Source organism: Apiospora aurea (genome assembly GCF_038362705.1).
Source record: "Apiospora aurea strain CBS 24483 chromosome Unknown utg000001l_segment0_segment0, whole genome shotgun sequence".
Classification (NCBI taxonomy): domain Eukaryota; kingdom Fungi; phylum Ascomycota; class Sordariomycetes; order Amphisphaeriales; family Apiosporaceae; genus Apiospora; species Apiospora aurea.
In genome coordinates this window covers 4,127,078-4,146,798 of record NW_027117388.1, presented here as the reverse complement: position 1 = coordinate 4,146,798, position 19,721 = coordinate 4,127,078, and the positions used below count along the sequence as shown (strand labels likewise).

At 54.9% G+C, this 19,721-nt stretch overlaps 5 protein-coding genes across 5 annotated transcripts; 4 read left to right on the top strand and 1 right to left on the bottom strand.

Moving 5' to 3' along the window:
- Window positions 1–1,452: 1,452 nt before the first annotated feature.
- On the top strand, window positions 1,453–4,716 carry PG986_001290 (fungal specific transcription factor; the record flags this gene model as incomplete). Its single annotated transcript, XM_066837512.1, has 5 exons — window positions 1,453–1,709; window positions 1,847–1,893; window positions 1,956–2,724; window positions 2,785–3,796; window positions 3,850–4,716. The coding sequence occupies 5 exons, from the start codon at window positions 1,453–1,455 to the stop codon at window positions 4,714–4,716; spliced, it is 2,952 nt and encodes a 983-aa protein (XP_066706405.1).
- Window positions 4,717–5,809: 1,093 nt separating this feature from the next.
- PG986_001289 (uncharacterized protein) lies at window positions 5,810–7,594 on the top strand (the record flags this gene model as incomplete). The annotated part of the gene is made up of 4 exons (XM_066837511.1): window positions 5,810–5,862; window positions 5,931–5,971; window positions 6,055–6,181; window positions 6,238–7,594. 4 exons carry the CDS (start codon window positions 5,810–5,812, stop codon window positions 7,592–7,594), a joined length of 1,578 nt encoding a protein of 525 aa, XP_066706404.1.
- Window positions 7,595–8,033: 439 nt separating this feature from the next.
- PG986_001288 (legume-like lectin family protein) lies at window positions 8,034–9,460 on the bottom strand (the record flags this gene model as incomplete). Its single annotated transcript, XM_066837510.1, has 3 exons — window positions 8,034–9,193; window positions 9,262–9,275; window positions 9,348–9,460. 3 exons carry the CDS (start codon window positions 9,458–9,460, stop codon window positions 8,034–8,036), a joined length of 1,287 nt encoding a protein of 428 aa, XP_066706403.1.
- A 929-nt stretch (window positions 9,461–10,389) lies between these two features.
- PG986_001287 (Dolichyl pyrophosphate Glc1Man9GlcNAc2 alpha-1-3-glucosyltransferase) lies at window positions 10,390–12,101 on the top strand (the record flags this gene model as incomplete). Its single annotated transcript, XM_066837509.1, has 4 exons — window positions 10,390–10,466; window positions 10,551–10,823; window positions 10,880–11,373; window positions 11,440–12,101. 4 exons carry the CDS (start codon window positions 10,390–10,392, stop codon window positions 12,099–12,101), a joined length of 1,506 nt encoding a protein of 501 aa, XP_066706402.1.
- A 1,667-nt stretch (window positions 12,102–13,768) lies between these two features.
- On the top strand, window positions 13,769–17,262 carry PG986_001286 (uncharacterized protein; the record flags this gene model as incomplete). Its single annotated transcript, XM_066837508.1, has 6 exons — window positions 13,769–13,951; window positions 14,026–14,084; window positions 14,154–14,172; window positions 14,229–15,090; window positions 15,144–16,149; window positions 16,212–17,262. Coding segments are annotated over 6 exons (3,180 nt in total), but the record flags the coding sequence as incomplete, so codon positions are not given.
- Window positions 17,263–19,721: the final 2,459 nt, after the last annotated feature.

Here is a 19,721-nt window from a genome sequence, read left to right as displayed (position 1 = left end):
AGAGAGAAGTCATTACATCAATCGACGCCGATAAACGAGCCGGGCACTTTGGGGCTAAGCGTACCTGAATGCCCCGAAATCGACGTTTGAATCAGGGCTACAGTGGGATATCCGCCACTAGCCCGCGTAACCGATCAATCAGTTGCATTGTTACGTGACTGGCCTTTGGCGTCTTGACTCGTATTCCCGGTCGGTGCCGGGCCAGCAGCCAGCTTGCCAGGTCCAGCACAGCGATACCTACCGGAGGTAGTAGTAGACTCGCTTGTGGCGTGGGCGTGGGCCACTGATACAGTGCCTCCTCCATCCTCCATCCTCTCTCCATCAATTGATCTGATCCCTCATCCATACCACTTCGATGTTACTTCTTTTGCAATACCACTGATCCATACCCAAGTTCCTAACCTAGGTTGCCATGGACTCAGGTTTTGTTACTGCGTAGGTAACTTTGCCTGCTCCCAGTTCTTCTTTGACTCGAACTTTCCCCTCTGCTTTGCATAGCTCCCCCCCTCTACAAGCGAACTGGGCCTGCCGGCAAGGAACATTGAAGAAAGTGGTCAGCCTACGTCCCTCGCAAGTTGTTTCAAGGACCTGGATCTCCTGTGCCTTTGTATCTACGGATATAGTCCGTACATTCGATTCGATTGATCAATTGTCGATACCCTTGACCCCTAGTCCCCTTCTTTCCCGACCAGGCGTTCTTATTCCACTTCCCATCCAAATCTACGTACCTTGCAAGGCCTTCTTCTCTCTACACTACGTAATTGCACGTCGACCTGCGCTACTACCGCCCGCTAGTTTTGTCCCATCCATATCTCAATTCCAATCCCCCCTGTCTCCAATCCCGTCCACCCATCGACGCCCACTGATCCAACTTTGGCCTGGCCTGACCTATTCGTTTCCACCACCTAACCTAACGTCGAGCCTACCGCTGCCACTACCTACCTGTCTTTCCTTCTCAATCAATCGACGACGCTTCTGTCGTACCGGCATCTGTTCCGCTACCACCCAAGCCCAACCACACCTCTCTCCAGTTTCCTCACACTCAACTCACTCACCCACGCCAAACACACACTGTACCCTTTCCCTATCTGCTTGTTCTTTCGGGCGTTCTTTGCAATGTGCGGCGGTGCTGGGTCAGTTTAAAACAGCCAAAAACTTTTGCGTCTCCAGTAATTCCCTTACCTGACTGAACAGTGGTCTCGGGTAATCGGCCCCGGTTAATTCATTTGGGTCCCTACCGTCGCAGTCCGGTCCTCCACTGCCTCTCTCATGAGCGGGAGGCTGCGATTGTAGGCCCGCGGCATTCCTGTCCATAATGCTAGGGAGGCATCTCATGTCGATTGTACGAAGTCAAGCATCCCACAAAGGACGCGCCTTCCCAAGGACGATCCAACAACCCCACCAACCGTCATTCGAGGGAGACGGCTACCCCCACCCCAACCGACGATAGCCATGCCTCCCTCATCGCAACACTCGCAGACTCTCGCCTCGGTCCCCGAATCCCCCATTAAAGGCGAGAGCGTCGATGTCCCGGACCTCGATCTGTCCGACGTCGAGGATCTTTCCGATGCCCAATCCGCCGATGAGTCGTCTGCCCCGTCGCAGCAGAAGGGCAAGGGCGTCGATAACGGCGAAGCTCCGTCGGCACCATTGCAGAAACGGCGAAGGGTCACAAGAGCCTGTGACGAGTGCCGAAGGAAAAAGATCAAGTACGTCAACGCGAAATCGCCCAGCACAGCCCCGAGGCGGTTTGGAGGACGGCCATGCGCTCGATGCGCGGCACGCTCCAGCTTACGCGCCAAATGCCAACACCAGAATCACGTAGATACTAATCCTGATTGCATAGATGCGATGGCAAACAGCCGTGTACCCACTGTCAGGTTTACAGCTATGGTAATTGTCCTCTATTGTGGAGCTTCTTGCTCGTATATCTTGTTCGCTGACACCGGCTGCAGAATGTACCTACGACAAGCCCTCCAATCGGCGGAGGAATCCCGCGCCCCAATACATCGAGGCTCTCGAGAGCAAGCTACAGCGCGCAGAAATGCTGCTTCGCAAGTTCATGCCTGACGTGGACCTCAACGACCCAAGCCTGGATCCTTCGGTGCAACAGGAATTCCGGATGCGAGACAAGGCTAGAACACAGCGCCAACGGCTTGTGTTGGATGACACGTCGTCGAGCTCTTCGTCAATGCTGAGCGGACAACTGATGTCCATGATCCCTACGTTAGGCTCGCTTGACCTCAATGACAAGGGCGATTACGACTTCCACGGCGTTTCCTCGGGCGCGGTATTCTTCCGAAGAATGAAGGATCACTTCCGTACGCTATTGGGCCGTGACTACCAGGCGCCTTTGCACGCCCGCGGCCGGCGATCCGGTAATATTCTTGGGCTCGATTCTCCGAGGTCGTCGATGAGTTCGCGATGGGATATGCCGACAACAAGCACCAACATATACGATATGCCTCCCCTCGAGGTTGCGAGGGCTCTATGCAACTATTCCCTAAACTACGCGACATGCCTGTTGCGCATCGTTCACATACCATCATTTCTGGCCATGCTAGAAAGTCTGTACGCTAAGCCTACTCACGAGTACGACCGCGAGGATAACAAAAACTTGGCGCTGGCATACTCTGTCATGGCTCTGGGGTGCATGTACAACGTACCGGAGGGGAAGGACTCGAAAGGAAAGCCCTCGCCTTATGAACTGGCTATAGAACAAGGGTATAGTTTTTTTTTCCTTTGCATTATCTCTTACGTTCTTTGCTAACCCACACTGAACAGCCTGAAGTACTATACCTCTGCGCGAATATTACTGAATGATCCCACAGAGTGTCGAGACCTAGCTTCCCTCCAGGCGCTCCTCTTCCAGATCTTCTTTATACAGTCCATGTCAAATCTGAGCACCTGCTACGGCTTTGTCGGGATTGCGTTACGGTCCGCGTTGCGAATGGGACTACATCGCAATTTGTCCAATCGCAAATTTGATCCCATTGAGACGGAATCAAGACGACGAGTCTTTTACGTATGCCGGCAGCTGGACATCTATGTTTCCGCACTACTCGGGTTTCCCATGCTTCTCAATGACGATGACGTTGACCAGCTGCTACCGACGGCGGTAAATGACGAGTATATCACGAAAGACGGTATCCTCCCCGTGCCACCTGGAACGCCGTCCTTCTTTGAGGCTTTCAACGCACATGCCCGGTTGATGGACATATTGAGCCAGATCATACGACAGGTCTACCCTTTGAAGGGGACGGACAGTTCTGAAGACGGAACTCAATCCAGCGCATCCTATATGATCAAGTACTCCAAAATCAAAGAGATGGAAAAGAAGCTCCAAGAATGGTACGAAGAACTTCCTGTTGCCTGGCGGCCAAATTCGTCGGGCACGGAAGAGGTCCTGCGGGTCCGAAACCTGCTTCGTTTTGCCTACGCGCACGTACAGATGGTACTATATCGACCGTTTCTACACTACGTTTCCCCAAGGATCTCGGCAGGTAAAAAGGTCGATGACCGCGCATATGCCTGCGGCGCAGCTGGCATCAGTGTTGCCCGCAATATCATGCAGATAGGCACCGAGATGCGGAAACAGGTTTCTCTGGTTGGGCCTTACTGGTTCACATTCTTCACCGAGTTCTTCGCCATCATATCTCTAATTTTCTTCATCCTGGAAAATAAGGAGAAGCCAGGTGTTGTGGATCTTATGGCCGACGCCTCGGCAGGAAGGGAGATGATCAGCAAGCTTGCACCGAAGAGCATGGCGGCGGATCGTATCAGCAATGCGCTCAATGTAAGTTTGCCCCTTGGTGTCTAGACACATGGAAACCCCAACTAATTGTCTAGATCCTTTTCGATGGTCTCCCTGAGGATTTGAAGAAGGTCAGAATTAAGCCCTCTGCGCCCTCGAAGAAGCGTTCAGCTCCCGGCGCAAAAGGTGGTGCTATTGCTACCCCGTCGCCACCAGTCCTGCACACGAGAACGCACCGCCGAAAAGATGACACCAGCCGATCAAGAAGTGGTTCGGCCAAGCCAGTCAGATCGTCAGTCGGGCCGGGCTCATCTCACGTGTTCCCCGACGTCATGGGGGGTATCCAAACCCAGGACCTCAGTTCATCAAACTTCTCGCCAACAATTCAATCCATGTCGCCTTTGGAGCTGGCGTCGGCGTCGAGTAACAATGTCGACGCATTTTCCACAAACGGCATGCATCAGCAGACGCACCACAACATGCACCATGGGACACCTGGCGGGGACATGAATTCTCTGAGTAGACTTGGAGGTATGGTGTTTCCTCCGGAGGACCCTCTTGCGTATCCCCATCAGCCAAGGGCCGACTTTGGCTTCCAGCAGCACATGAGCCCCTCGCTCAATCCGGTGGTCAGCCACGGTCCGGATCCGTCGCAGTACTTCACTACAGGTCCTTATGACGGCATCGAAGGCCAACTAATGGGCCCGCTCCCCCTTACCTCATGCAGACGCAGAGTCAGTCGATGTTTGACTTTCCGACGCAGATGTACTCGGATCCGATGTTTGTACCGATGCAGCCGAGCCGGCCACCTCCCCAAGCCCCGCCGACGCAGCGGTTATCGAGCCTCCAGCAACGGCAGCTGGCAGCGCAAAATCGACAACACGACACGACGCTGGAGACGTTTGCAAACACACCGTGGTCTGGCATTTTCCCACACCTGGACTAGAATGGAGCGCACATAGATACCCTGAGCGATTTGACAAAAAGAGGGATTGGAGTTTGGTGGCAACCCTGGCGGATCATTAAGGTGCTTGAGCGGTTGATTTGGCCGACGACACGTCGGGAACACGGGGCCAGTGTACATTTTATTCGGGGCATACGCGCCATCGTCAACGGTTGACGATCTATAAGTGGTGGGTGCTTGCGTGCGTAGGAAACGTAGCATGAAGAGAAGCAAGGTCACCAGTACGTTGCTTGAATGGCGCCCGGCAATGCTGTGAAGGGGGTACAGGGACTGAGCATGAAATCAAGAGTTGGCGACGACCGGAAGTTGCGCCTCGTTATATGTGGATTGTTAAGTACGATGCATGTTGTGTACTATACATACCGCGCCGCTGGAGTCGAGGGTTGGCGTAGGCGCAGGTGGCATCACATCGTGGCCGGCAGTTCGATTATGTTTGTCTTGGAGCCATTTGGCTGGTTTCACCTAATCAACGAGACTGAGTCCCGGCGTTTGAAATCTGGGCCTTCTCAGACCGTTACTACGTTCTTGATTCTAGGCTTGGGATGTGAACATGGTAGGAGCGGCGACTCAACGATAAGGCGGCCGGCATACTCCGTAATGCACGACCTTGTATAAGTACCCAATGGAGTAGACATGGACGATATGGAATCTATAGACATAATAATTGCACCGACTTCAACATGTATCCTATGCAACATACTTGGGATAAGTGCTTAAAGTACTCATTCGTATGTTCAGAATTGGCCAAGGCCAATTGCTGCCAACGTCCTTTAAATTAACAGCTCAATGAGAGAGAACGTTGAAGTCATGAATGTATGTACCTATATATTAGAATACCAATAGCAATGAAGCAGGTACGTGGTGATGTACTTGAGTCAAGATGTTCGGTCTGTTGTATCCCAGCCGATCCCTAATGTTAGGTCGGTCCATGCGGTGTACAACGTGCTACGTACATGAGGAAATAAATCTACCGTCGGCCCCAAAGCCGACCTTGTCTCTGTCTCTCTGATGCCACTTAAACCAACACATCCAATCGCAAAACCACCATCCGAATCCAGGTACCATCGTCTACTTCCGTCCAAACATCCAGAATGGAGGCTGCCGTTGATCACGATGTCGTGTCAATTGACGAATTCGATGCCCTGTAGGTGGTACATCCCAGAAACGCCAGCATCGACGGAATTGGCCGGCTTGACTAACATAATTGTACAGTGCCATTGAACTCAGAACACCACTTGGTACCAAGTATCCTGGTAAGCTGTCACCATGATCGTCTCGCGCTTCCGTTGGCATGGGCATGGGCATGGGCATTCAACGCGTTCTGACTATTCACTAGCCAAGGAGCATGCGAAGAAGGTCACCAAGCAGTTAGGCGTCCAGAATGGCCTCGTATACTTGCCTGGCAAGGGTGTATCGCAATGGGAGGACTCTGACATGGGGCCCCCATTCCGGCAGCGTCGATTGTAATATGTCCCCCCGAAAGCATCATCAATCCGAAAGCTGACAAGACGCGAAACAGCTTCTGTTATCTGAGCGGTGCTAACTTCCCAGGCTGCGCTGTTACCTACGATATTGGCGCAGACAATCTCACCCTTTGGATCCCCTACACACCTCCTTCGCTGATCCTCTGGTTCGGCACAACGCCATCGCCCGATGAATGCCTCGCCAAGTCCGACGTGGACAACGTGAAGTACATTTGGGATCTACCCAAGTACCTGAATTCCACGCTGGCCGATGTCGGCTCCCTCTATGTGCTACGCGCCGAGCAGATTCCCAAGTCCTTGGACCTCGGCCTGCTCAAGCCCACCATCAAGATCGACACGAGCTCCCTGCTGCCGGCCATGGCCGAGGCCCGCGTCGTCAAGACGGACTACGAGGTGGCCATGATCCGCCGCGCCAACGACATCTCCTCGGCGGCGCACCGGGCCGTCTGCGCCGGGTTCCGCCGCTACGCCAACGAGTGCGAGGTCGAGGCGGCCTTCTTGGAGGCCTGCGTCGCCGAGAACGCACACATGCAGTCCTACCCCGTTATCGCTGGCGCCGGGCCTAACGCCGCCACGCTCCACTACGACGCCAACGACCAGCCGCTCGCGGGGCGCCAGCACCTCGTCCTCGACGCCGGAGCCGAGTGGGAGTGCTACGCCTCGGACGTGACGCGGACGCTGCCCGTCGGTGGCCGGTTCACCACCGAGGGCAAGGCGATCTATGATGTCGTTGCGCGCATGCAGGACGAGTGCATCGACATGATCACGCCCGGTACCGGCTTCCGCGACATGCATCTCCACGCGCACCGCGTCGCGACCCAGGAGCTCCTGAAGCTGGGCATCCTGCGCCGCGGTGATGGCAGTGACAGTAATGGCAAGGGTACCATCGCGACCGCCGAGGAGGTGGAGACGATCCTGGAGAGCGGCGTGAGCAGCGCCTTCTTCCCGCACGGGCTGGGCCACCACGTCGGGCTCGAGGTCCATGACGTCGCCGGTAAGCAGCGGCTCATGTCGACCGTCTCCCCCTGGACCGTCGGCAACCGGAAAAACAAGCGAGACTTCATCCTGCGCGAGGACCTCGTCTACATGATCAAGTCCTCCGCCTCCTCCTTTTCGGTACCCGGTACCAATGTCGTCCTCGGCCGGGCCCTGGAGCCCGGCATGGTCGTGACGGTGGAGCCGGGCATCTACTTCTGCCGCGAGTACATCGAGGCGTACTACCTGAGCAAGCCCGAGCTGGCGCGCTACATCGATGTACGCGTGCTCGACCGCTACTGGGACGTCGGCGGCGTGCGCATCGAGGACTGCATCCTCGTCACCGAGGACGGGTATGAGAATCTGACGACGGCGCCCAAGGGGGAGGAGATGCTGAAGGTCATCAATGGGAAATGAAAGGGGGCGGGATGGCAGGGCACACTATTGTGATTTGCAGCCCTCGTTGCTTTATCACATGGAATTTGGGCGTACTGTTTTGTTTTTGTCTTATAGACATCGTCAAACATAGCATGCAAAGAAGCTATGTCTGTAGTCAGGGGTCATTGCATTTGTCACAGATTGGAAGGCAACTTAGCATTCATTTCACGATAGAATGTTTTCATGCGTGTGGACGAAAATTTGGAATTTGCATGTTCGATTGCGCCATTGAGAGAAAGATGGAAATATAGATCATGGGGTCGTCTCCGTTGCCATAAAACATCGTGTTATCCCCGTCCCCAAATATACAAACAACATCTCTAGACTGCGTCCTGTATGCGTCTTTTCTTTTCTCGCGCGCGCGCTCTCTCTCTATCCTTCTCGCTGCCCGACTTGTCAGGGGGTATCATTTACCAGTCTACAGGTACTTCTTCGGCGAGGTCTTCTTCCGCTCGTACAGGATGTAAGCAGCGACCAACATGATTTGGGTGCCAATGATGACAAATATGAGGGTCCCGTGGCGCGGCGTGGTCTGGACCGCCACGTGCTCCAGCATGGTGCCATGCGAGTCGCCTAGGAGGCGCTTGATGTTGGCCTCCGAGTCGGTGACCTTGCGCGTGATGTCGTTGCGGAAGTTGTTCATGTCGCGCTCAAACGTGCTCAGCTGGTTCGCGAGGCCATCTAGGCGGTCGAGCTTGGCCAGGAGCATCTTGACGTCGTGGATCGACTTAGACGTCTCCTCATGGCGCGTCTCGCCGATGGTGCCGTGGGACGCCACGGTGCGGAAGATGGTCGACAGGTGGTGGTTGATGCTCTGGATGCGGTTGTGGAGGTCGGCGAACTGGGCCTTGGTGCTGGTGATCGAGTCGGCCGACTGGTCCGGGATGACGTCGTCAAAGGGCTCGTTGCCGTTGCCGCCTCCCCGGGGCATGTTCTTCTCGCCGTTGTAGCCGCCCCGGTTGATTTGCTCTTGCTGCTGCTGCTGCTGCTGCTGCTGTTGACCCTGATTCTGCTGGGTGGGAGGAGCTCCGGCCTGCGCATTCAAGTTCTCGGTCATGACCACCATCTTGAAGACCTCGAAAGAGTCCGGGTTGTCGGCGCTCGCCGCGGTGATACCGAAGTTGTAACCAGTGGGCAAGCTGACCTTGTCGGTCTCGAAGCAGAGGCGACCATCGATCTCGACCTTGAAGCTGTTGTGGCCCTGGCGCAGCTTGATCTGCGACGGCCGGCCGAGGTTGCGGTAGCTGTAGTCGCAGTGGCCGAACGCCAGGCTGTCAACGCTGGGCTGTGTGCGGTAGTCGGTTGTGCCGTCGTTCAAGAAACCGCGGATCATGCCCGCGCCGCCTCCGTAGCGGTCAACCACCAGAGCCAGACCCTCGAAGTGATTGACAGTGTAGATGCTCGCCGAGCCGACGTCTTGCGCTCCCCGCCTGACCAGCCAGATGTTGAAGTTGCCGCTCCCTCGCTCGGGCCCATTGGCGCGGAAGTCGACGTCGGCAACCCATTGGCTGTACTGGTTTAGGTTGTCGCCCCATATGGCTCCTCTGGCGTTTCCGGGCGAGGGCTGGGTGAGGATGACTTTGTTGGAGAGGATTTCGGGGTGTTAGGTGTTCCTTGTAAAGAGAAGCCGGGGACTGATTGTTGACCCTGAGGGTTTATCCTAAGCGACCACGACAGGTAAGCTCGAGATGTTCGAGGAGGAGCAGCCAAATAATTTTTCCGGTCTATTTACCTTCCGCTGTAGCCGAAGCTGAGGCTGTCTACGAGGAAATTCTGGGCAGCCTCTGCCGAACCTGCAGCTGCAGCCAGGCAGGCAGCTAGCACCGAGGGAGGTGTCGGGCGCATGGCTATGGGCGATCCAGCACCGTCGGAGAAGGGAAAGGGGAAGGGACCTAGGAAGCTCGGGAGAAGCTGTAGGGGCAGAAAGAGCAATTGCGAAGAAGAAGGGGAAAAAACGGCAACAAGTCGCTTCTGTGAACACTGGGTGGTGTTGGTGGTGGTGGTGGGGGATTTGGGGACTGGCCAGTTTTATGTTTGGACCCCTGTAAGATATGGGATGGTTAAAGGTGGGCGGGCTGAGGACACTTTGCTCGTAATTGAGCCGAATAGCTGACGGGGCCTCAACCGAGGCAAGCTGTCATTGATGGATGAATGTACACCCCAGCAAGTAGGGCGGTTTCTTCTTCTTTTGTTGAACAACTTTTGATTGATGTGAATTTCTAGGTCAAGAACAGGATAAAGTGAGTGCAATTGGCACAGAGGATTGAGGCTGGGGAGTATATTCGTTAAGGACCAGAGCCAGCCAGCTCCTTGTCAGGAACCGTTGTGGACTAACCTAGGTTAGGGATGTACTTACAGTACCTCAGGCTATTACTATGTACTGGTCGCAGCTGAGACAATTGGCCTGATTGATCAATTATCTGGGGTAGGTGAGCTGGGATCCAAATTTGGGAGCACCTGCCAACTGCGCCGCGTTTAGAATGTTCCAATTCCAGCCTAATGCACGTACAGCTGTACCCTGCAGGCTATACCCAGCTTGACTCTTAAGCCCCTGTCTGTCGGCGATTATTGATCCCGACCTACCTCCAGTCACAGTAGGCCGTGAATTGTCAACACCACCCACAAACCCACGACCAGTGTCACTTTGGACCCCTTCTCCAGAAAAAAAAGGAAGAAGAAGCTGCCCGGCCAAGTCGCGCTGCATCAATTGAATTGCGCCCAGCTCATTGAGCAGTCTATGGCTAGATAGTGCCTTCTTCAATGACTCTATCACCATGACCGAGATTCACCCTTCCTTGGCGCAATGCGCGGTTGTCGCAGCCGCCGTGAAGATCCTGCTCTTCCCTGCCTAGTAGGTTCACTTCCGCCGCCTCATCCCGCCCGTCCGCACACATACTGGCCGCGACACGAACTGACCCCATATGCTACCCAAAAGCAAATCTACCGACTTTGAGGTTCATCGCAACTGGCTAGCCATCACTCACACCCTCCCAATCTGGGATTGGTACTATGAGAAGACGTCAGAATGGACTCTGGACTATCCCCCTTTCTTCGCCTACTTCGAGTGCGCTATGTCCCAGATTGCCAGACTGGTCGACCCCGCCATGCTTCGGGTGTACAACCTGGGATACGATAGCTGGCAAACTGTCTACTTCCAAAGGTTCACTGTCATTGTATCCGAGCTGGTTCTGGTATATGGCCTCCAGATGTAAGCATATGTATTCCCCACCTGTTCCGAAAAGCTACGACTTACAGTGTGCCAAGGTTTATCGACTCAGCCCATGGAACCTCACGGCGAGCTGCGCAGGCGGCCGCCATCTCCATCCTGCTGTCGCCCGGGCTTCTCATCATTGATCACATCCATTTCCAGTACAACGGTTGCATGTATGGGATCTTGATTGCATCCCTGGTTCTGGCTCGACATAAGTCAGGTCTCCTTGTGAGCGGCCTGGTCTTCGCGGCGTTGCTTTGTATGAAACACATATATGCCTACCTGGCTCCGGCGTACTTCGTGTTCCTGCTCAGGACCTACTGTCTGTCTCCCAGATCCATCTACAAGATCCAGTTCTTCAACTGTGTCAAGCTGGGATCTGGCATCGCCGCCATCCTCGGGCTAGCATTCGGGCCATTTGCCCTGAAGGGGCAAATTCCTCAGATCCTAAGCAGACTGTTCCCTTTCTCTCGCGGTCTCTGCCACGCCTACTGGGCGCCAAATGTGTGGGCCATGTACTCTTTCATGGATCGACTGCTGATCACCGGTAAGTGTTGCCAATTACAGTCTTTTGTTGTCTGAATAGGAAGCCATATCTAACGGGCATCTTTAGTTGCGCCACGAGTCGGGCTCACTGTCAACGAAGAAGCATTGAAGAGCGTCACCAGAGGCCTGGTCGGTGACACATCGTTTGCCGTGCTTCCGGAAGTCACACCGCGCATGTGCTTTGCCCTCACTCTCCTTTTCCAAGCCATTCCGCTTACTAAACTGTTCCTGCGGCCGACTTGGGAGGCTTTCATCGGAGCCGTCACCCTATGCGGATATGCGTCTTTCCTGTTCGGCTGGCATGTACACGAGAAGGCCATCCTTCTCGTCATCATTCCTTTCAGCCTCATCGCCTTAAGGGATCGCCGCCATCTCAGCGCTTTCCGCCCTCTGGCTGTGGCGGGCCACGTCTCCTTATTCCCGCTGCTGTACACCCCTGCCGAGTTTCCTATCAAGACCGTGTACACCATCTTCTGGTTGATGCTGTTCCTGGTCATGTTCGACCGCCTGGCGCCGGCCTCTAACAGGCAGAGATTCTTTTTGTTTGACCGGTTCAGCACGCTTTACATTGCAATCAGCATCCCGTTGATTGCCTACTGCTCTCTGGTCCACTCGGTAGTCTTTGGCAATCGCTACGAATTCCTGCCTCTCATGTTCATGAGCTCTTACTCTGCCGTGGGAGTCGTGGGAAGTTGGCTGGGTTTCATGGGGGTCTATTTCACGTCATAGGCAACAGTGGGGTGGGCCGGCAAGACTGCATAGATAAGTCGATCTTCATACCCAATAGACCGTGCATTTTGATAATACAGTAATCGAGAGAAAAAGGCATGGTCCTGTCACTCCAGAGTTATTCGACATGGATAGAATAATCCATGATTGCCGGAGCTCCTTGCCTGCCTACAGAGTAGAGTCAAATGCGATATGCAATGCGATATTGGAACCATGGGAATCTATCAAGCCCTCCGTGTAGATTGATACGTGAGTATATGATAGCGTTGATATCTCCTATTGAAAGAGTCGTGATGAGTTCAATCTGGGCATGGGTTGCAGCAGGCTTCGTATGGAGCAGGCCTGCTGCTGGGGAGGGTCAAGGTTTGGGCCCTCATTGCCTGACTAAAGCACCAGCTTTGCCAGTCCCGCGAGCAGCCCCAATTCTTTTCAAGGGAGGCAGGCGCATCTCGAGAAATGGCAGAAGCAACAAAGAAGACCAACACAGCCCACACTATGGGTGCTGCTCAAGAGCTTCAACGTAGATGAGCAAACAAGAAATGGCACACGCACCATCCCATGAACCGCATGGCAAGGAGAGATGGTGGTGGTGGAATGAATATAGGTTACTCCTATAGCATGCCGCAAGACCCTGTAAAAGGTCACAATGGAAGCGATAGAAGCTCCAATAGACGTATATACGAATGCCTGGCCTTTTACCTGGCTCGTTCTGCCATATCCCCGACATGACGGAGCTCGACGGGGGCCTGCTCGTGATCTACTCGCGAGGTGGCCCCCCGGGAGGAGAAGCTTGTCGAGGATTGAGGGACCTCTGATGGGCCGCCGAGTCGCGAATGGCGTATATGATGCATTGAGGGGGCAAATGGCGGGCAAAAGGGGCGGTTCAAGGCTCGTTGGAATGCCCTGGCGCGGGCGAGTCGATCGAATATAAGAACGCGGGTGAAAAGCGGACTTGGGGGTTGAGGGTGCTTAGAAGGAGCTCGAGGAGATGGGGAGGTGGTCTCGGTGTATTAAGTGGGACGAAAGTGAAGAAGAGAAGAGGCAGCCCCACTCGCAGGGGGGGGATTCGACTGAAAGGGCTAAGGTATTGGCTCCCGGCATTGTCTGTCTGTCTCTACCTCTTCTGCTCTTCTTTAACCTACCTACCTACCCTACCCTTACTGCTTCCGTTCCGACCTGGCCTACTGCTTTCTTCCCTACTTACATAGTTTTTATTTTCCTCCCACAACCCTCCAAATTCTCGCCATCCCGCCGCCAGCAGCTCCAATGCGCCTCCCGCCGATCCCCTGATCCTCAGCAGCGGCTCTCGTCTCCCCCGATTCAGCCCACTTACACCGGCCTAGACGCGTCTTGATTCGCCCTGACCGCGTTTCCGGTGCTCGTGAGTATTCCCTGATCCGCCCTTCCTCCTCCCACCCGGAACATACACACGCACACACACACATCACCACCCGCCCATGTACTAGCACCCTACCCTGGTTGGACCACGCCCGAGATCCGCAAATTCCTGGCCAAAACACTGCACCCGTCTTTTCCACCCACGCCCATGCCCTTTGCACTTTTTATCCTCTACATCCTCCAAGACATCCATTCCCAGCTGCTTGCAAAAGTGACTTATAAGTCACAAGGCTGACCCTCAGCCTTGCAGCTTAAAATTCCCAACTAGTTGCCCTGCCCTCCGGGGTCGCGACTGCCACCACTCGGTGCCGCCAACATGGTATGTCTCGACGCGACTCTCCCTCCCTAACGGCCCCCCGGCGACTGCTACTAACCTGACCAAAAAGGTGCTCTTCAAACGAAAACCGGTGCAGTTCGTCCAGACGCCCAATCTCCAAGATGAATCTACCGAGGTAACTTTTTCTCTTCGTTCTATGCTTGGGCACAAGTACACCAAACCGGGAGCCAAGGACTGACGCAACCCCAGGTTTGGCATATTCCCCAAACGGGGGAGATCTTCACCTCGTATGAAGATTACCTGAACCGGTGAGTTGCATTTGCTCCCTTGCGCACCGAGTGTTGATGTAGTCCCACGCATTGCTAACTAGCGCCCAGCATGGACTTTTACGCCCAGGTATATAGAGCCCTCCTTGAAGGCGCCGCGCATCACGGTACTGACATCCCCCATAGCCGCGATTCATCTGCCAGATTACTGGCCACTCTGGGCTGAGTTTTTTCTCGGCGCTCACGAGTGAGGTATGTTCAGTCCCAGCGCAATTATCTACTCAAATCGGCAAATCTTGGGATACGCGACTGGGGCCGTCTAACCGCGTCGAACAGCAAGCCGGCGCACAAGAGGTCGACCAGGCCTTCCCCGAAGCGATCAAGGGTCCTGTACTCCGGCGCATCCAGTTCCAGACCCTCTCGAGGATCGACCATCTCGTCGACATGATCTACGAAGAGTTCAAAGACGACTACTACCCCGGCGAACCTGTCACGATCCACTTGATGAACGGAGAGCGAGTGACGGGAGTCGTCCGAGACAAGACAAGATTCGGGAGCCGACTCGCGCCAGATGGAACTCTGATTCCTCCCTACATACGATACATTGCGAGCATCGACGGGCGACCCGACGAAGAGGCCGTCGTAGACGACAAACACTGCCACCGGGATAAGAAAGCTTTCACCAAGTCGGTCATCCGGTCCTTCATCAAGAAGACGGTCACACGCGAGGCATGGAACGGCGCGCCTTGGCTCGTCAAGCACGACGTTGCGCAACAGTACCACATCGATACCCGTGTTCCTCCGCATTTGCGCTACGATATGAAGCTCCTCGAACGGAAACAGAACCAGGCGCAAAAGAAGGCACATAATCCAAACCACTGGCCCGAGATGACCAACGGCAACGGCTCGTCGGTCGTCACTCTTGGCCCGGCACGCCTGCCCGAACTCAAACCCGCCCCGAAAAGCCATACTACCAAGGCACCGAAACACACGCATGGCCATCCGCCTCCCGACTTGCCACTTTTACCTCCCACCAAAGGCAGACAGGGTATGTTCGTTGGCCGTGAGCCAGGCTACTTGCCTGGGAACAACCCGTTTCAGTTCCCCGTGTCGTTCCGGACAAACATGCCGCCGCCGCCGCCGCCGGTTTTCATCCCGCCCGAACCGGCCCCCCGCCTCCGCCGCCCAAGTACCCCATCGAAGACCTGCAACTCGAGCCTCGCGACGACTATGTCCGGCCCGCGCTCAAATTCCTGTGCAACGATCCGCCGGAGGGTATTGTGGACAGTGGTGCTCGAAATGACAAGATCCTCATGAAGTCCATTGGGCCCTTGCTGGAAACCTGGGACACCCTCAACGTCTACTGTGAAATCTTCAAGCTCGACTCCTTCACGTTCGATGACTTCGTGGAGGCAATGGAAGTGGCCAGCGACGAGACACCCTGCGAGCTATTTACCGAGGTCCACTGTGCTGTTCTCAAACATATCGTTTCGTCCGAGGCCGATGGTGGAAAAGTCCAAGTGAACCTTCCGGAACTCGACGAAGATGAGGACGAAGAGGATGAGGAAGAAGATGAGAGCGCGGAACCGAGTCCTGAACCTGAGCCCGAGCCGGAACCCAAACGGTCTGGTCGTACTACTAGACGTAGCCTGGCTAAAGCTGAAGCTGAAAGAATACAAGCCGAGGCAGCTGCTGCGGAAAAGGAGAAGGAGAAGGAGGCCGAGCCTGCCGTCAAGCATCATGCTCCCCAAGCCCTGGCTGATTTTGATTGGGTAGAGCATCTCAAGAACCGGGATTTCCAAGACGGCGGCTGGCAGCTGATCATGGTTGGCCTACTGCACCAGCTATCCAAAGAACCCCGCGAGACCGAAGTCTGCGAGGAGCTGTTGAGCCATCTTGTCCCCGCCGACGTTGAGGAGCCGTCTCGAGATACAGTGCGCGAGCACTACGGCAATCTTGACTTGAATCTCCGTATACAGGCACTTCAGATCATCTGCATGTTGACAATCCAGACCAAGGCCGTGCGCCAGTACATGGAAGAGTGCGCGGAGACGATGACGACCTACCGGAAAGAGAAGATTGACTGGCAGAGGAAAAGAAAACAAGCGTAAGGCAAACCCCAGGAATAACGATGCGTTTTTATTTTATACTAACGAACGCTCTTTCTAGTATTGAGGACCTTAAGCCACTCAATGATCAGCGGAAAATTCTGCTCCCTGACAACATGCCCAAGCCGGAGGAAGAAGTCAAGACCAACGGAGACGTCAAGATGACTGATGTCGAGGAGTCCGCAGCTGAGCCCAGCGAAGAGGCAGTCGATAGTGACGAAGAAGGCCACGGTCGCCGGAGTCTCAGGCGCGGCGGCGATAGAGCTGCTGAACGTCAACGCAAGCGCGAAGCAGAGGAGGCCAAGAAGAAGAAGGAGGCCGAGTTGGCCGCCAAGATGCCGAAACAGTCCAAGCAATTCATCAAGGTCGTCAAGGACATACAGAAGAAAGAGGATTACATCAAGCAGTGCGAAGAGGAGATAGCCACCCTCGACAATGATCTGCGCGAGGCCGACTGCGGACGCACGCGGGTACTGGGCAAGGATCGCTTCTGGAATAGGTATTACTGGTTTGAACGCAACGGCATGCCGTACGGTGGCCTACCGAACAGCTCGACGGCCGAGGCCGCCTACGCCAACGGGTGTATATGGGTTCAAGGACCTGACGACATGGAGCGGGAAGGTTATATCGACCTTCCGGCCGACTTGCAGGCCGAGTACAAAGCACAGTTCAAGGTGACGGTACCCCAGCGCAAGAAGATGGAAGAAGGCCGAACCAGCGTGTTCAACGCGCACCAATGGGGCTACTACTCCGATCCGGGCGATGTTGACCAGCTGCTGAACTGGCTCGATCCTCGCGGTTACAACGAGCTCAAGCTGCGCAAGGAGATCATGGCGTTCAAGGACAAGATCGTAGCCAACATGGAAAGCCGGGTGAAATACCTCGGCCCCCCGCCCGAGGAGAAGGAGACGGAGAAGGAGGAGCCCCCGGCCAAGGAGTCGAAACGCATGAGCACCCGCGCTAAGAACCAGCCTTCGCCCGAGCCGGTGGCATTCCGGTGCCAGAATTGGACGAATACGATGGCCATGGAAGAGCTGGGCCACCTTCACAGTGAGCTCCCGCCGCCCCCGGCGCCTAAAAAGGGCAAGGGATCTCGCAAGTCTCGAGGCTAAGGCGGGGGGTGGCTTTTATACACAACTCAAGTATTCTTCTACGATGCATGCACAGCCGATATACTTTGGCTGGTGCTTAGGGAGTCTCAGCTTTCGTCGTCGGGGCAGTCCAGCCGGCCCCTTGGTGTCTTGGCACCTTTTACGAACATTGAAATTTGACACACGATAAGGCACTTTCGTGTTACATAGACTGGCGTTCCGTTCACAAACTTTCTGGAAGGAGGCATGCATGAAAGGATTTACAGACATTACTACGGTGCATTGGGCAAGCGAGCGAGAGGTCTTTTTCGAGACACGACAGAAAAGTGCTCATTTGGCGGAGCGAATAGTTTTTTGGGTTTGCTCGGGTGGCTCACGAAGCTAACTGAAGGGGAGGACAGCTTCTTCCTTGCATCTATCTTTCTCTGCGTTTGCCGATGTGGCACAGTGTTGCGTTGCGTTGCATTTTGCGTTATTTAGAGAGATGCCACCATCACACATTCGCCGTGCTTGCTTGCCTGGAAAACTTAGGTACATAGTCGAGGCGAGTCAAGTCAGTCTGGCTCTGAGTATGAGATGGCATGGTATGGGCGACGCAGAAACTCGGCCCCCCCATTGTGTTGCACATACAAGCACAAAATCGCACAAAAACATATTACAAACGTCCTCAACCGTATCACCCTCATAGTGAATTGCATCGCATGCAGTGCTCAGTCACATGCCAGTGTTTGCTCAATACCAATACCTGTCTGTACGCTGTCTGGGTAAACGACCGTGGCTTCCGACCGCCGGTGTTTATGGACTGACCTGAAAGCAACCAACACACGTCTCAATCCACCGCGAATGGATCCGAGTGGATCGCGGAATCGGCGAATTGAAGAGGGACGGACCTGTGCCACGGTGGGTGCTTTTGCCCTGCCACGGTGGTCGTTATGCCAGTGGTCCCCCATGCCGTCTGTAGAACAGCTATTTTGGTAGTATCTGGCCGGAATGATCCATGGATCTTTTCATGGTATAAGATGTCTACATATCTTATGCAAACAAGCAGACTATAATGTAGGATTTCCATAGTCCTGTCCGTTCCTGCATAAGGGATATTACTTGGATCAGCTCTGAGCAAGGAAGCAAGGTAGGATCGCTCAACTGCCAGGGGGGGGACCAGGGAAAAAACAAGGGAAATTCTAGAAGCACAAAGATCGCCCCCCCACCTCGGCCTGACAGGGGTAGGGGATGCCAGGCGGCCAGGCATCAGGATTGATTGATTGCTGCTGCCGGGCTGAGCTGTCTAACTGCCTCTGTCTATCTGCCCGCCTGCGCTACCTACCTGATCCCCTGGTGCGCAGGCGTCGGCTAGGTAGGTATGTAACGGGTTCTGCTGCTGTAGTTCGTCCAATGATCCGAAGTGAATGCCACCTGGGAAGGACTCAAAAGAGTTGCAGGTAGGAGGGTGCATGTATTTGCGGGTATGGGGAGGGGGGGGCTGCGTGGTGGGAAGATCGTTGTCCTCTCCGACACATCATCAATCGTGACGAGGGATTTCAATAGTTCTGTTCTGTCTCCAGTGCCGCAATCGAGCCGCAAGAGGGAGAGGGAGAGAGGGAGGAGGGACGGATAAAAAGCTTGGCGTCATGATCTGATTCCGCTACTGTACCGGCGGCGCGGCCAGGGCTTTTTGGGGCTTTTTTGGAGAGGGGGTGATGCAAATGTAGGTACATTACCTAGAAGGTACCTAGCTAGCTGGCTGCAGCACGTCTCAGGCTCAGGTCTCAGGCTCAGGGCGCGCACGCGCGACCGACGGCGGCCAGGGACGCGAGCGAGTACAAGTACCGTGCAAGTCTTCCGGCAGAATGACGTCAAGCACGGAAATCCCTGGTCTCTCTGCGCCTAAGGTTAAGCTGTCCGATTGACTCGATCCCAGGGCCGCAAGTATGGTGTGCATGCATGTTGTGTGTGTACTGTAGATTGCTTAGAGAGACCGAGAGGTTATATGTATCGACACTAGACCCCGGATTGCCCGGGCGAGTCCCTCATTGTACAATAGCGCCCTTTTTCCTGCCTATGCCGTGCTATGCAAGCATGCAAGCAAGCAAGCAAGCAAGCAAGCAACATGCGGTGGAAGGAGAGAAAGGGCCAGAAAATTGGAGGCGGGCGCGGAGCCTGGCCCAAAGACTGGCTGGCAATGGACGGGCTCGGGCTCCGGTTCAGCTCCAGCTTACTACAGGAATAGAAATACGGCTGCTGGGCCTGTATGTACGAGGGCGGACGGCGGACGAGGGGGCGGGCATCCATTGTGGCATTGCTTGTTGCCAGTCAAGCAACTGCTGACTGGTTCGTCAAGCTGCTAGCCTGCTGCAACGTGGGGGCCTGCGAGCAGAGCACACACAACCCGGGAACTGACAGTTTGAACCGCCTGACGTTTGATGTTAGCTTACCTAGCTGTGTGCATGTATCTTTTTCAGCAGCAAAGAAAAGACATTGGA